The 17,120-nt window shown below is 45.2% G+C and overlaps 1 protein-coding gene across 2 annotated transcripts in view; it reads left to right on the forward strand.

Annotated features, from left to right (window-relative positions):
- The window catches only part of METAP1 (methionyl aminopeptidase 1), a 43,849-nt gene that overhangs the window by 16,103 nt on the left and 10,626 nt on the right, over positions 1-17,120 (forward strand). For both annotated transcript variants that reach the window (XM_040418184.1, XM_040418185.1), the window contains exons 4-7: positions 1,230-1,290; positions 1,388-1,479; positions 4,641-4,724; positions 15,616-15,754. In XM_040418184.1, the coding sequence (XP_040274118.1) occupies positions 1,230-1,290; positions 1,388-1,479; positions 4,641-4,724; positions 15,616-15,754 (376 nt within the window). The remainder of the gene's footprint in view (positions 1-1,229; positions 1,291-1,387; positions 1,480-4,640; positions 4,725-15,615; positions 15,755-17,120) is intronic.

Here is a 17,120-nt window from a genome sequence, read left to right on the forward strand (position 1 = left end):
TTCCCCGAGAATTAGCAGATAGGAGGATGTCACCACTGTCCATTTGTAAATAATATATTAAATTGGCCATACACATTAGATGGATGTCGGTCAAACCTGCTTCTTTGGAGGAACCACCTGGCCATCTACTATGAATAAGGCTTTCCCAACTCTTCCACCCACAATAAATGTTAGGTTCAGCATGCCTGATTTTTTGGGGGAGACTGGCATAAAAAAAGTAGCAAAGACCATGTTTGACACTTATGACAAATTTTGTCACAAGTGGCACTTTTCCACTGCCCTTGCCACTTTCCTGAAAAGGGGGTGTGGTGAGGCAGAGGCCAGCGGGCCAACACATTTCATCTTCATTTACTCCAGTTTTCTGGTGCAAATGAAGACAAACGTACGGCAGCTCCGAGCTGCTGTAAGTTTCATTCTGGCTCACGGACTGCCGGAGGATGCTCCTAATTCATGATGAACCTAGGGATGTATTACACCAACAGATTATCTGGCCAATTTCTGTCCAATCAGACCAATAGTTGGTATGAATAACCAAAGATCTGCATGTATAATTGGTCAGAAAATCTGTCAGTCCCTTAGGCACAGGTCTATTCTAAATCTCCCCTTTGTTCTCACAGGAGATAAGCCACCTGCAGGGGTAACTGGCATCAGCTTATTCCAAAACTTTCTATTAAGAGCACATGGTCCGAGCATGCCTGGGAGAAAGAGCTGCCAGCCAGCAGCTTTCTAAATTGGGCGGGTGGGAGACAGAGCTGCCAGCCAGCAGCTTTCTAAATTGGGCGGGTGGGAGACAGAGCTGCCAGCCAGCAGCTTTCTAAATTGGGCGGGTGGGAGACAGAGCTGCCAGCCAGCAGCTTTCTAAATTGGGCGGGTGGGAGACAGAGCTGCCAGCCAGCAGCTTTCTAAATTGGGCGGGTGGGAGACAGAGCTGCCAGCCAGCAGCTTTCTAAATTGGGCGGGTGGGAGACAGAGCTGCCAGCCAGCAGCTTTCTAAATTGGGCGGGTGGGAGACAGAGCTGCCAGCCAGCAGCTTTCTAAAGTTTATGGCATCCTTTATTTTACTAGCATCTGCTGTTAATCTTATGTGTGTGATCTTCAGTTGCTCTGCAGGTAAATATCTCATGTCTTTGGTCAGCTTTAAAGTCCTCTGCAGCAGAACTCGCTGCCAATACTCGGAAGAAAACAAAGTTTTGTAACCTATGGCGATATTGTCTGAATTTCTCTTGCAGATGCCAATGAGACCAGTACCAAGCTACATACAAAGGCCCGATTATGCAGATCACCCTTTAGGTAATGAGAAGCATTTCTACCAAATGTAACATTCCATCTTAATATAGAAGTACATTTTTGAGTTATGAGGTAAGCAAACTGGTTATTTGTATTTTAGGAATGTCACAATCTGAACAATCCTTGAAGGGAACCTCCCAAATTAAAGTGCTTTCTCCCGAAGAAATTGAGGGAATGCGGGTTGTATGTAAGGTAAGGCTTCATACAGAGGCCGTGCTAAATTTAAAGAGACTGTCCAATGAAAACACTTCATCTAGCCACAGGATAAGCAATAAAAAACAGATTGAGGGTGGTCTGACTGTCCACTTTCTGAGCGCTATCTACGTCATACCCATAGAAGTGAATGGAGCTGTAGACCGACGTGCTGTACTGTGCCATTCAGGGAGTGGGCTGATGCGTAACACCATAGTATAGCTGCAGCAGGAAGCTATATACTATAAATCACTGTTTCATGACTTATATAAAAAGCACTCCACCTGCTATTTTTATTTTTATTTTTCTGTCCTGGGAGTGCCTCATTGCTAATATTCTTTATAATTGACAGTAAAGTTTACATTATCCCATCGTACATACCTCAAAATGGAATCTATGAAAATGCAAGAAAAATGCAAAAATTGTCATATCGCTGTAAAAAAAAAAAAAAAACATAAAAAAATTGAAGAATTGTGGAGTTTTTCCCTTTTTTTTTTTTTTTTTTTTTAGCTTCCCTGTACATCATATGCAATAATGTTCCATTACAAAGTACAACTTGTCCCTCAAAAATAAGGCACTTAGGAAGGAAATTTGGTGTCATGATTATTTGTCCTGCCATTGACGGCCACCATTGCCTTTGTTTGCAATGGTGTCGTTAACAAGAAATCTGGCCCATTACAGACTGTAACTATATTGTGCCTAGCAAGAAATTCAGGTTCTGTTTGGAATCCGATGATGGTCTGATCCCAGCATTGGAGGCCTGGTGGTGAGCTCTTCAATCCTGCCTTTTCTATGGAGCAACAAACTGCCCGATCTCCTGGTGTGGTGATCTCAGGACCCATCACATACGACAGTCAGTCACCCTAGTATAATGGACACTAGCAGTTCAGCAATATATGCAGGACATCCTGCAGCCACACATGGTGCCTCTCACGGCAGGGCTTCCAGCTGGCATTACACACAGCAAGGGTTTTTCCAGGAATGTCTCCACAAGATTGCAACACTTCCCTGGCTGGCCCAGTCACCAGACTTACCATCTGGGATGTCAGCTTTGGCAGCCTATGAGTGTGCAGGATCTACAGGCCATCTGCAACATCTGTGGGCAAATGTTCCACAGGATACTATACGGGACCTGTGTCTTCATGTCCAACCGTATCTCATCTTGTATCCAGGCTACAGGCAGCCTAACAAGGTACTAGAGCCTCCTTTTACTTTTACAGTTTTCCCAATAAAAGTATCCCTTTACTCTAATATTCATAATCTAAAATTGATTCACGCATAGTTTCATTCGATTCCAACAACTTTCTTGGTGAGCATGTGAGGGGCTTCCTGGAAGACCAGGTGGTTGACCTATTGCCCACCCATAGAAGGGGAAGAAAGTCCCCCAGATAAGTAGATTAGTGAGTAAAAAAAGTTTTTTTAATTTGTGGGATAATGCCTTTTAAAGGAGTACTGCAGACAATTACTTTGAAGCTACTTATACATTGCGTTTTGCTATGTCTTTTGGAGGTACTGTATTTTTCGCCCTATAAGACACACTGGGCCATAAGACGCTTCTAGGTTTTAGAGGACAATAAGAAAAAAAAAATTTTCATTACACCTCAGCTCAGACCCCCAATGTTAATACCAATCTGACCTCCGATAAGAGCCCCATGCCTCTCATCAGCCCCCATATCAGCCTTTATTCCTCTCATCAGCCCCCATAATCAGCCATAATGCCTCTCATTAGCCCCCATAATCAGCCCCATTGCCTCAGATCAGCCTCATGCCAGATAAAATAAATAAACCTATTACCTCTCCTGCTCACGAACGCCGCAGCTCCTCACCTTTCTTCATCCTGCCTCCGGCTGTGCTGTGAAATGGTGCGCACAGCGTGAGGTCACAGAATGCCCTCGCGCTGTGCGCGCCAGTTCACAGCACAGCCGACTGCAGAGGACCAGGAAGCGGTGAGTACAGAGCCTTCACCGCTTCCTGGTCCTCCGGTACTAATGAGCGCTTCCATAATGGAAGAGCTCATTAGTATTCACCGAATAAGACGCACCGACATTTTTCACCCACTTTTGGGGGGGAAAATGCTTCTTATGAGGTGAAGAATACGGTATAAGTTGTGAAGATTTACTGATATCCATACAAGGACACCTGGCTCTATTGAAACAAAACATATATTGCCAATTTATTTTTATTTTTTTATAGTGGTTTATACTGAACTGATGAAGGCTAAAAGAACATAATTTTTTTTTACTTTCCTCAGGTGATTGGGGCCTACATTTGAAGAATGTGCTGAGAAAGTTAAAGGGGTTCTGCACTTTGTTTAAACTGATGATCTATCCTCTGGATAGATCAGCAGCATCTGATCGGCGGGGGTCCGACATCTGGGACCCCCGCCGATGAGCTGTTTGAGAAGGCAGCGGCGCTCCAGCAGCGCCGCGGCCTTCTCACTGTTTACCGCTGGCCCAGTGACATCGCGAATTGTATTAACTGGCCTGGGCGGGGCTAAGCCAGTGATACTAGTCATGACGTCACTGGGCCAGCGGTAAACAGTAAGAATGCCGCGGCGCTGCTGGAGCACCGCTGCCTTCTCAAACAGCTCATCGGCGGGGGTCCCCGGTGTCTGAACCCTGCCGATCAGAAGCTGATTATCTATCCAGAGGATAGATCATCAGTTTAAACAAAGTGCAGAACCCCTTTAAACGACCTTTGCAAGACAGTGAAAATAAAAACCAGTTTCACACGAGCCAGTACTTTATTCTAAGACTAACCTTCAGGCTAATTTCATGCAAGCTGGACTTCGCACTCAGTGATGGCTGCATTTCCTGGACTGAACTCTGCTCCTCTGACCGAATTCACAGCATTAAAATGACTTATGACGCTGGGAGTTCCTGCCCAACATTGAGTCTTTTGTACTGTACTTACAGAATTCAGGGAGTACAGTACAGACGACCGTCAGTCAGAGTTTATTCAGAGGAGCAGTGTTCAGCCTGGGACATGAAGCCATCACATGTAGTGTGTTTCCCAGACTGCACACTGGACCAAAGCTTATGAAAGTTTCAGAATAAGTTCAAACGATTTGTAGCTAACATAAGAATGGACCATGTTATTAACATTTTACCAGTAATAGAGGGGGTTTTCACAGTTTTGATCTGTTCCTTTTCACTTTTTAGCTAGCTAGAGAAGTGCTGGATGTGGCTGCTATGATGGTGAGGGCTGGAGTCACTACTGAAGAGATAGACCATGCTGTACATTTGGTGAGCACCCTTTGTGGAATCCTTCTTTTGCCTTGCTTTTTTCTCTGAGTGAGTAGTTCTGCAGTGTCTTTGTTCTGCTAAAACATGCACCATATGCCTTTTTAATGCTCCCCCTTATGGAACACGTTAACCGTACTGGATAACTCCGATCAGCCTCTCTTAGGCTGGCTTCACACTTGCGTTGTCCGGATCCGTCGTGCACTCCATTTGCCGGAGGTGCCCGCCGGATCCGGAAAAACGCAAGTGAACTGAAAGCATTTTAAGACTGATCCGTCTTCAAAATGCGTTCAGTGTTACTATGGCACCCAGGACGCTATTAAAGTCCTGGCTGCCATAGTAGTAGCGGGGAGCGGGGGAGCAGTATACTTACAGTCCGTGCGACTCCCGGGGCGCTCCAGAATGACGTCAGAGCGCCCCATGCGCATGGATGATGTGATCCATGCGATCACGTCATCCATGCGCGTGGGGCGCCCTGACTTCACTCTGGAGCGCCCGGGGAGCCGCTCGGACGGCAAGTATACTGCTCCCCCGCTCCCCACTACACTTTACCATGGCAAACAGGACTTTAGCGTCCTGGGAGCCATGGTAACCATTCAGAAAAAGCTAAACGTCGGATCCGGCAATGCGCCGAAACGACGTTTAGATTAAGGCCGGATCTGGATTAATGCCTTTCAATGGGCATTAATTCCGGATCCGGCCTTGCGGCAAGTCTTAAGGATTTTTGGCCGGAGCAAAAAGCGCAGCATGCTGCGGTATTTTCTCCGGCCAAAAAACGTTCCGGTCCGGAACTGAAGACATCCTGATGCATCCTGAACGGATTTCTCTCCATTCAGAATGCATTAGGATAAAACTGATCAGGATTCTTCCGGCATAGAGCCCCGACAACGGAACTCTATGCCAGAAGAAAAGAACGCAAGTGTGAAAGAGCCCTTAGTTTGTGTAGCTCTAGCGGTAGTGTTGAAGAGATCGATGAAAATCCCACCTATGGAGTGCGCAGTGTCTTATGGATATTGAAGTTCCAGTGTTTGTACTGGTATCTGTATTAAAGGGAGTCTGTCACCTACCTGACCGGTTTCAAACAGGAGACATTGTTCAGTGGGGCACAAAGACATGACACAGATGTTACCAGTGTTTAGTTCTCCAGATGCTTCAAATCGCCCAAAAAGTCGATTTTATCATATGCTATTGAGCCGTCGCAAGTGCCCAGGGGCGGAGAGTTTTCAGAAAGTGCCCAAGTTCCCCCGCCTCACTTTCGCCTAACTCCGCCCCTCAGTAAGCTCAGGCCAGCCCTGTGGCTCTGTGACATCATATTTCCCTATAGGCTGTTTGCGCATCACTGCCGGGCCCGGGCATGCGCAGTTTTCTGCCCACTGTGGGCAGAGGGACAGGGATATGGAGTGCGCATGCACCAGTTACTGGTGTGAAATTGGCGCATGCGCACTGCATATCTCTGTGCCTCTGACCACAGTGGGCAGAACAGTGTGCATGCCCGGGCCCGGCAGTGATGCGCGAACAGCCTATAGGGAAATATGATGTCACAGGGCTGGCCTGAGCTTACTGAGGGGCGGAGTTAGGCGCGAGTGAGGCGGGGGAACTTGGGCACTTTCAGAAAACTCTCCGCCCCTGGGCACTTGCGACAGCTTATTAGCATATTATAAAAACGAAACTAAACACGGGTAACATCTGTGTCCATGTCTGTGCCCCACTGAACAATGTCACCTGTTTGAAACCGGTCAGGTAGGTGACAGACTCCCTTTAAGTACAGAAGAATACATTCAGAAATACTGCAGCATATATTTAGTGCAACAGAAGTGCCAGCTGTTACATTCAGTTCAGAGCTTGGCATTCCCTTTCACCAGTTATCAAATACTTTTCATTCATATTAGCTAAAGTCATAGAGAGCCCTCTGAACACATTGGATCAGTCCTTGTATAATCCAGCCTGTCACCCTCTTTCCCTTACTACTTTCCGGTAACATTGTCCACCTTCATGTAGCCCTGCTTCCCTTCTTCCTTTTGACATTTCTCCTAATCCTCTCTTACCATCATGCTCCTTTTAATAGCAGCATGAAGACTGGGGAAGTACCTGAGCTACTACGGATTTGTATGCCAGCAATGGGATCTATACCCATCAAAAACTATAAAAGCAGCATATCAATAAAATGTTTCTTAAAAGGAACCTTATCCAATATAAGCTGCAGCAGATGCAGAGCAGATTCATTTAAAGTTTTTGGGGAAAAAGATTCAGTAAAACTTGTAATTTTCTCATTTATATTCCTGCTCATTCTGGGCTTTGAAGTCAAAGAGGAGGTCCTATCAGTGATTGACGGCTATCTCTGAATACACAGTCATAGAAGGAAGGTGGTCAATTACTGATAGGACCGCCTCCTTGACCTCAAAGCCCAGAATGAGCAGGAATTTAAGTGAATAAATGACATTTTAACAATCTTTTTCCCATAAAACTATATATCAATCTGCCCAGCTCCTCCTGCTCTAGTACATGCTGCCTTCTGCTTAGAGACCATGTTCAGTGTGACAGGTCTTTAAAAATGCCGTCCACTTGTGAGAGCAGCGGGCGCCGTAGCCTCTAGGTTTGTGCTGCTTTGTAAAGTAGACACCAGAGGCTAATTCTCTGCAATAACAGCGCCGATTGCAGGTATTTAACCCCTTAGATGCCGTGGTCAAATGTGACCATGGCATCTGAGAGTGCAAAACCCGCAAGAGCTGCACTTCCAGGCTTGGAACAGGTCCCATACGCGGTGATTGGGGAAGATGCCAGCTGGGGTCTCTGATTCCTTTCACAGTTCCATTCCAATACTCCTGCAGGTGGCAGCACTATATTACAGTATACTTAATCTTCTATTTATCAGTGGATTGGGGGCCAAAAAAGTATAAACAAGTGGAAAAAAAAAGTTTAAAAAAATATTAAAGCAAACATTTCCACTGAATAAAAATTAACAATCAAAAGATAACCATCATAGGCATTGCCATGTACGAAAATTTCCTTACTATTAAAATCTGAAAATTTGTCACATACACCTGTTTAATGGGGAAAAAACAAATCAGAAGGCCAATTCACCATATTTTATCACTTCACATACCAATTTTTTTTTTTTACGAAAAGTCATACAAACTCCAAAATGGTATAAATTAAAATTACAGATTGTCCCACAAAAAATGAGCCCTCACAAAGCTCCCTAGACGTAAAAAAGAATATAGCGATACAAAGAAAATAAAATAAAAAATTCCCCTCACCCCTGACAGCACCCATGCGTTTAGGACCTCTCATCCAGGACAGGAAACCTGAAGAGATAAAATGGTTCACACCCGCACCGCAGTTCAGGTTTACTGTCCTCCGGATAGGAGGTACCTGAGGAGTCTGGCTCCTACCGTTGCTTGGTTCTCACCTCGGGAGGCTGGGGAGATCCCGGTCTACTACACTGTAAAGGGACCTATCCTTGGCGGCGTCAGTCTCCTGGGGGAGCCGCTGCCTGAGCCTGCTCTTCCTCATGCCTTCTCCCAAGCCTCATTGGGGAGCCTCTGTGGCCGTGTTCAGGCGGCTCACGGTCCATTTCAGCGGGGTGCCCGGCGGCCTGCTTCCAAGATGGCGGCACGCGCTTCTTTGGCATCTGAGCATGCGTGCCGGGACGGCCCCTTCCGGCTCAATGATGTCAATTCCGGGCCGGAACAGGTGTGGGCATCCTCATGCTTTGGATTAGGCATTTTTGGGCCTGATGTTAAAAGGAGCCGAGGCGCGTTTTATAAATTGGCAGCAGGAGAAGGCAGCCAGCCTTGTGTGCACACAGTGCTGTACAGGATCTGGGTTTCCACCAGCATGTCAGAACCAGGTGATGCAGGATGTGCCGACCCCCTTGGAGCCCTCGAGGCTGATAAGCCTGGTATTGGTCCTGGGGAGTGGGGAAGCTTGACTCTACTACTGGTGAGATTTATCCTCTCCTAATTAATTTTGGGTGTTTTGCTTTATTGTTATAGGCAGCAACAACACCAAAGAAATCATTCGGAAAGACTAAACATAAAGAATGTGGAGGATGTAGAGTAGCCTTAGCAGCCTCTTATATTAAACCTATATGTCAAGCATGTATAGATAAGTTGGTTATGGAGGAGTCTCACAGCTTATCCAGAAATATTAAGGCCTTGGTACGGTCAGAAGTTAAATCTTCTATTAAATCACTCGGTTGGAGTCGCCCAAGGTCTACCTATAATAAGGACTCTGATTCAGATTTTTCTGGGGAGGACGAGGATAGAGAATCCAGCCAGGCCTCTTCAGATGATTTCTTCTCTTCAGATGTGGATTTAGCGGGGAGGGCTCTTTTTCCACCAGAAGATACCAAGCCTTTACTTAAAGCCGTTAAAACCACCATGCAATTAGAGGATATAAAACAACCTAAATCTATTGCTGACCAGGTTTTTGAGGGTCTCTGCCCTAAAAGGCATAGTTTTCCCCGTTCATAAAAATATGGAAGCCCTTATCAGAAAAAAATAGAAAAATCCTGATCGAAAATTTTTCATTCCTAATTCTGTAAAAAGAAAACATCCGTTTGAGGAGTCGGTAGCGGGTATCTGGGACAGAGCCCCCACGGTAGATGCCCTGGTAGCTAAAATGGCCAAAAAATCTGCTCTACCATTTGATCATTTAGGCTGCTTAGGAGATCCGTTAGATAAAAAAACAGGCGTCTATCTTAGATGTGCTTGGGAGTCTGCTTCAACAAGTCTTAGGCCGGCAATTGCCGCCTCTTAGGTCTTCAGGTCCTTAAGATATGATTAGATCAGCTGGAGTCGCATATTGAGGACAAAATACCTAGAGAGGAATTACTATCTTCCCACCCTACCTTTTCTAAAGCCGCAGACTTCCTGGCGGACTCCTCTACTGATGTGATCCGTTTTTCTGCCAGAGCAGCTGCCATGTCTAACGCAGCTAGACGAGCTATCTGGCTTAAATCATGGAAGGTGGATCAGGGTTCTAAGTCTAGACTTTGCTCTCTTCCATGTGAGGGTTCTAGGTTGTTTGGTTCCTTGCTTGATGACATCCTAGAGAGGGCCTTAGATAAGAAGAGGGGTTTCCCGATTCCTCAGATAAGAAGAGGGGTTTCCCGATTCCTCAGATAAGAAGAGGGGTTTCCCGATTCCTCAGATAAGAAGAGGGGTTTCCCGATTCCTCAGATAAGAAGGGTTTCCCGATTCCTCAGATAAGAAGAGGGGTTTCCCGATTCCTCAGATAAGAAGAGGGGTTTCCCGATTCCTCAGATAAGAAGAGGGGTTTCCCGATTCCTCAGATAAGAAGAGGGGTTTCCCGATTCCTCAGATAAGAAGAGGGGTTTCCCGATTCCTCAGAAAACTTTTTTTTTCCCGTAAATCCCAGTCCAGGTTTAAAAGACAAAGGATGCAGGGTGACAGGAGAGGCAGGGAGAAATATCCCAAAATATCTGGGGGGGGGGGGTTGTTCAAGCCTCAGGACAAAAGACCAAAGGACAAACAATAATGATGCCAGATCTCGGGTGTGGGGAAGACTGTCTCAGTTTCTCCCAGCCTGGAGGTCCATTTCCCAGAACAAATGGATCTTAAGTGTGATAGGAATTCCATCCAGAATCCATTTTCTTTCTCATCCACCAGATTTTTTTTGCCCAGACAGCTTGTCCCAAAAGTCCAGAAAGAAGAAATGCTTTGGAGTTAGGAGTTTTCTCCCTCTTGGACAAAGGGGTAGTTTGCCTGGTTCCCAAAACAGAGGGGCAAAGGGTTTTATTCTCCTCTATTCTTGGTGAAGAAACCCAATGGAACATTCAGAGTGATTTTTAAATCTAAAAAAATGAAACAAATCTCTGGTCTACAAATAATTTACTGTAAATCTCCTCTTCCAGGTTTGCTGGATGGCAAGCTTGGATCTGGAGGATGCATATTACCATGTTCCAATCCATGCTTCCTCCCAAAAGTTTTTAAGAACAGCAGTCTGGGTCCAGGGAGAGTTACTGCATCTCCAATACAAAGCGCAGCCCTTTGGGGTTTCTCAGGCTCCCAGAGTCTTTACTAAAGTAGTAGCAGAAGTAACTGCTTTTGTAAGACTGTTTGGAATTGAGTTAGTGCCCTATCTGGATGATTTTTTAATAGTCTCTCGATCAAAAGAGAGACTAGAAAAGGATATAAAATTCCTCTGCTCCAAATCTAGGATGGAAAATAAATTGAAAAAAATCATACATAATTCCTCCTCAAGCTTGCATTTTATTAGGAATTCAGCTGGACTCCCGTCTGCAATGAAGTTTTCTTCCGCTTTCAAGGAAAGAGTCAGTCAGGGAACAAGTATGGTCAGTCTTCCTTTCTTACCAGTGTACTTTCAGGGAAGCAATAGCGGCACTCGGGTAGATGACATCAGCAATTCCAGCAGTACCTTGTGCACAGATCTACTCCAGAGAGCTTCAAGCAAACATCCTAAAATGGCTCCCCTTATTCCTTGGATCAGAGTTTCCACCTTTCTTCAAAGACGAGACTCTCCCTGTTGTCGTGGACAATTCCAGAGAATCTATCGGCAGGGGTTACATAGACATTTGTAAACCCCACTATAATTACCACAGACGCCAGCCCTTGGGGTTGGGGGGCTCACTCCCAGAACAGGTGCTAGCAAGAGAGATGGGACTTGTACACGAGGAAAGCATCCTCCAATTTCAAGGAGTTAAAGGCAGTAGAGATGGCACTGAAGTTGGCTATACCGGAGGTAAAACACAGGAAGATTGTCTTCTATTCCGACAATTCTACAACAGTGGCCTACATAAACCGTCAAGGTGGAACGAGAGTCCCTTACCTTTCTCTTCTATGCCAGAAGATCTTTTATATAGCAGAGGAGAGAAGGCTTTTTCTGTCAGCAATGCATCTGAAGGGAAAGGAGAACGTCATAGCAGACTTCCTAAGTCGAGTCTCCTTAAAACAAGGAGAATGGTGTCTAAACAAAGACTTTTTTTGCAAATAGTCCAGAGGTACAGTCTTCCCACAGTGGACCTTTTTGCCTCAAGAGCCAACCGAAAATTAGAGAGGTTCTTCCCCCTCAACCATTTGGATGGCCTGTTAGCAATAGATGGGTTAGCACAGGACTGGAGCCAGGAATTAAGGGTATGCCTTCCCTCAATTTTGCCTTATTCCACAGGTATTGAAGAAAATAGAGAGAAGGCCTCTGTTATCCTGATCGCTCCAATGTGGCTAAAGAGGTCCAGGTACTCCAGTCTGCTAAAGTTGGCAGTAGAGCCTCCGTGGTCCCTTCTGTTGAGAGGATCTTCAATACCAGGGCCCGCTAGTGTTATTGCTAGATGGGTAAAGAATTCTATTTCCCTGGCTTATTCTTCCCTTAACCTGACTCCTCCTTCGAGGTTCGGGGCTCATTCCACCAGAGAGCGGATGATTCTCTGGCCCGGATATGCAGAGCTGCTACTTGGAGCTCTCCCCATACCTTTTTAGACATTACAGATAAAGATATTTTCTTTATCTTATAGTTTATTCTCACATGGGTGCCGTCATAGGTGAGGGGAAAACGAGAATTACTCTTACCATGATGGCACCCCCAAAAATTTCCCTCCGTTAAAAAAAAAAAAAACGCCAAAAAATGCCGCGTGCGTTCTGCATTTTATGGACTGTCCGGCCCATAATAGAACAGTCCGATCCTATTTTTGGGGGGGACAAGGTGACTAAACAAAATGGCGAATCGCACAGTTTTTCTTAAAATGTTTTTTTTCTGTTACGGCGTTCACCGCATAGGACTTATTTTTTGATGTTTTAATAGTTCGGACTTTTCGGACGTGGTGATATGTTTATTTATTTATTGTTTATATATTTTATATGTAAAATTGGGAAAGGGGGTGATTTATTTTGGTGTTTTTATTTTTATTTTTTTACTTTTTATGTAATAACCATTTCCCCCCTTAGGGACTAGAACTTGAGATCTTTTTTGATCCCTTGTCCTATTCACCCTTATAGAGCTCTATTAGGGTGAATAGGACTTTACACTCTCCCTGCTGCTTTGTGCGCACACAGCAGCAGGGAGCTTACCATGGCAGCCAGGGCTTCAATAGCGTCCTGGCTGCCATGGTAACCTATCGGAGCCCCAGGATTACACTGCTGGGGCTCCAATCAGAAGCTTCCACTGCACCACCAATTAGGAGGAGGGGAGGGGACCCTGTGGCCACTGCCACCAATGATTTTAATGAGGAAGGGGCGCACTGCGCCACCAATGATTTTAATACGGTGTGTTCGCACTTCCGGATCCGCACTTCCGTTCCTCAAAAAAATAGAACATGTCTTATTGTCCGCAATTGCCGACTATGTGCGGTCTGCAAAATGTGGAACGCACATTGCCGGTGTCAGTGTTTTGCGGATTCGCAAAACACATACGGACGTGTGAATGGACCCTTACGGCTATGTGAGTGGGAAAATAAAAAACATGTGGCTTCGGGAGTAAAAAATAAAAAAAAATTATCCTGGAGGGGTTAACAACATGCTAATTTTTTAATAACTTTTTTTTCCCCTCTAATTTTAGTTTGAGTTTTGAGAATTGGTTTGCTATTCTGTGCTCTTTTATTTGCCTTATTTTCTTAAGAACGGAATTGCGCTATCCTTCCCCTTGCGTTCGTGCAAGTGTCTGAGAATCGGCAGCTGTTTCAGACAGTGTGTACTTGGGTGGGATCTTGCCTACTGTGGCCAGCATGTGCTAATTTAGTGTGGAGACTCTTGCTGGAACTGCTCTCCACCCTTCCTTTAAAGTATGCAACAAAGTCAGAGGTCTGTAACTAAAGAAGGGCATTCAAATAACCAGTCCCCTACAATTAACCCTTAGCAGCCACTCTGCTAACTCCCAGTGTATTTTGACTCTGGCAGTACCACATGATGCACAAGTCTGTCCTTTACCCTTTCTCCTACTGATTGAATTTGGTCAGCCAGTTTTAAATGCCTTTCATAAATATGGAGTTTGTCACGTTTCTGGTGTATTTCATGTGATAATTCTGTCCCACAAAAGAACTATTGAGGCGTACTTACATTGCAGAATGGTGCAGCAAAGTGAAAAGAAAACTGCAATCACAAGTTTTGATTATTATTATTAAAATATGAGAGATTCTCTTTAGAGTTGTTGCGATACCAAATTTTTGATTCGGTTTCGAAACCATGAAAAAGTATTGCGATACTCGATACCATTCGATACCACGCGAAAAAAATAAACAAAAAAAGCCACGTGCATTCCTCATTTTTAAAAATGGCGAATCGCGCAGTTTTTATTTTATTTTTTCTGTTCCGGCATTCACCACCTAGATTTTTTTTTTATATTTTAATAGTTTGGACTTTTCTGACGTGGCGATGTAATATGTTTATTTATATATTTTATATGTGAAATTGGGAAAAGGGGGGTGATTTATACTTCATATTTTAGTGTTTTTTTTTTTTTTCACTTTTTATTTAATAACTATTTCCCCCCTTAGGGGCTAGAACCTGGGATCTTTCATCCCTTTTCCTATTCACCCTGATAGATCTCTATCAGGGTGAATAGGACTCCACACTGTCCCTGCTGCTCTGTGCTTTGTGCACACAGCATCAGGGAAGTTACCATGGCAACCAGGGCTTCTGTAGCGTCCTGGCTGCCATGGTAACCGATCGGAGCCCCAGGCTTACACAGCTGGGGCTCCGATCAGAAGCTGCCACTGCACCACCAATGAGGGGGAGTGGAGAGGTCCCTGTGGCCACTGCCACCAATGATTTTAATACTGGAGGGTTGAGAGGGGCCGGCGCACTGTGCCACCAATGATTTTAATGGGATGGGGGGATTGAGGGGGGGGGGCACACTGCACCACCAATGATTTTACCCCTTTATACAGGAGGCGGGTACTAGCAGATCAGCGGCAGTTAACTGCCGCTGATCGCAGCTCCCTGTCAGGGGCAGGGTGCCGGCAATGCGATTCTGCTGCCGGCACCCGCCTCCTGTATGTGTTAAAGACTGACTACTGTATATGAGTCCAGACTTTCACTATTAGGCCACACAGAGCGGCGCCCAGCGATGTCTCAGCACTCACCATTTAGTCCTGGGCGCCGCTCCGTTCGCCCGCAGTGCCCCATTACTGTCTCCTCTCCTGCTCCACATGCTGCTGATTACTATCGGAGCGATGGGAGGAGACATCAGCTTCACTAGTGGGCGTTCCTTCTCCCTGGCTGTAGCGCTGTCCAATCGCAGCGCAGGGAAAAGGAACGCCCACTAGTGAAGCTGATGTCTCCTCCCATCGCTCCGATAGTAATCCTATCATTGGTGGCGCAGTGCGCCCGCCCCTCCCCCGCCCCTCTCTTCTCATTGCCGCCCCTCCTCCGCCCCTCTCTTCTCATTGCCGCCCCTCCTCCGCCCCTCTCTTCTCATTGCCGCCCCTCCTCCGCCCCTCTCTTCTCATTGGTGGCAGCGGCAGCAGCACAGGGGGAGGGAGGACAGCTTCCTTCTCCCCGTGCTGCTGAGAGAGAACATGAGCGTGCCGATAGCAGCGCGCTCATGTTCAGAGATACTAGACTGCGCAGAAGCGCAGCCCAGTATCGAAAAAACGGAAATCCCGGTATCGTATCGATACCGGCACAAAAGTATCGATTGGGTATCGAAATTTCGATACCCGCAACAACCCTAATTCTCTTTATGTATTGTACTGGCTGGATATAGATACATTGCCATTGAGCATTACAGTACATATCCCTGATGTGCCTTTTTTTTGTATTTTTTTTCTTTTTCTGTGTTTATTTTACATGTAATTTATATTAAAGGCTACGTTTTATAACAGGAGGAACCCTGTGACTACATGGATATAGCTTTGGACAAGTCTGCTGGTCTTGAGATTCTCCCATGAAAAACCCTTACAAAGATTTGTGTGTTACAGGCGTGCATTTCAAGAAATTGCTACCCTTCCCCACTGAATTATTATAACTTCCCAAAGTCCTGCTGTACATCTGTGAATGAAGTGATCTGCCATGGGATTCCAGACAGGAGACCGCTGCAAGATGGAGACATTGTGAATGGTGGGCTATTGTTTCATGTTTTTAATTAAAGGCGCTGTCTGAGATGATTAAAAGTCTTACCCTTTCCTAAAATAAAAACTCATGTTATGCTCGCCCCTTTTTCCAGCACCTTTCTATGCAGTCTTGGTTTGGTACTGTTTGCAAGTAGCAGTGATATGCTGGTATATGGCATGCGACTGCTGCCGCCAATCACTGTCCTCAGTGCTGCTGCCTGTAAACCAGCAGCAGCAAGACGAGACCTGCACTGCAGAGAAAGGCGCTGGAGAAAGGGGTGAGTATAACCACAGAGCGATGACGTCCTCATGCTGTGTGCAGTCACAGCAGAGTTGACTATAGAGCACCCGAAGCGCTCATTAGTATTAACCCCATAAGACGCCCTGGCATTTTCCCCACATTTGGGGCGAGAAAATACGGTAATTGGCTTTTTTTTGTTTTTCTTCAGCCCTGCTGCTTCTTTACCAAGTACCTAACATAAAAAGGTCTATACACAGGTACTTTGCAGCCATTTACAGATCTTATGTACAGTGATGCTTGAAAGTTTGTGAATCCTTCAGATTTTTTTATATTTCTGCATAAATTTTGCCTAAAACTACAAGTCCTAAAAATAGGTAAAGATAACCAAATCAAACAAGAGTGGAAAACGTTAGACTTGGTTGTTCATTTTTTGAGGAAAATAATCCAGTATCACATGTCTGAGTTTGGCAAAAGTGTGTGAATCTTAGCTTTCAGTATCTGGTCATTCCAAGACTTTATTCTTTAACCATTCTTTGGTAGAACGACTTGTGTGCTAAGTCGTTGTCTGCTGCACGAATCATGCTCTCTTCAGAGTCAACTCCTTGACAGTCAACCTGATGTTTCCCTTTAGAATTTGATAGCCAGATGCAGCAAAACAGGCCCAAACCATGATACTACCCCACAGAGTTTCAAGATCAGATGAGGTTTTTAGGCTTTTCCTTCCTCCAAACTGAATGCTTCTCATTTGAATCAAAGTTATTTGGTGTCATCCATCCACAAAACATTGTTCCTGTAGCCTTCTGGTTTGTCCAGATGATCTTAAGCAAACTGCAGAAAGGTAGCTTTCTCCTTGTAACCATGCCATGCACAGCAGTATTGTTCTGTGGACTCATTAACATTATCTAATGTGAGAAAGGCCTTTAGTTGCTTAGAAGTTACCTTTGGGTTCCTTTGTGACCTTGTGAATTATTACATACCTTGCTCTTGGTGTGTTCTTTGTTGGTTTATCACTCCTGGGGAGGGTAAGAATGGTCTTAAATTTCCTCCATTTGTACACAATCTGTGGATTGGTGGAGTCTAAACTCTTTAAAGATGGGTTTTGTAACCTTTTCCAGCCTGATGAGCATCAACA

Source organism: Bufo bufo, chromosome 2, assembly GCF_905171765.1.
Source record: "Bufo bufo chromosome 2, aBufBuf1.1, whole genome shotgun sequence".
NCBI classification, from domain to species: Eukaryota; Metazoa; Chordata; class Amphibia; order Anura; family Bufonidae; genus Bufo; species Bufo bufo.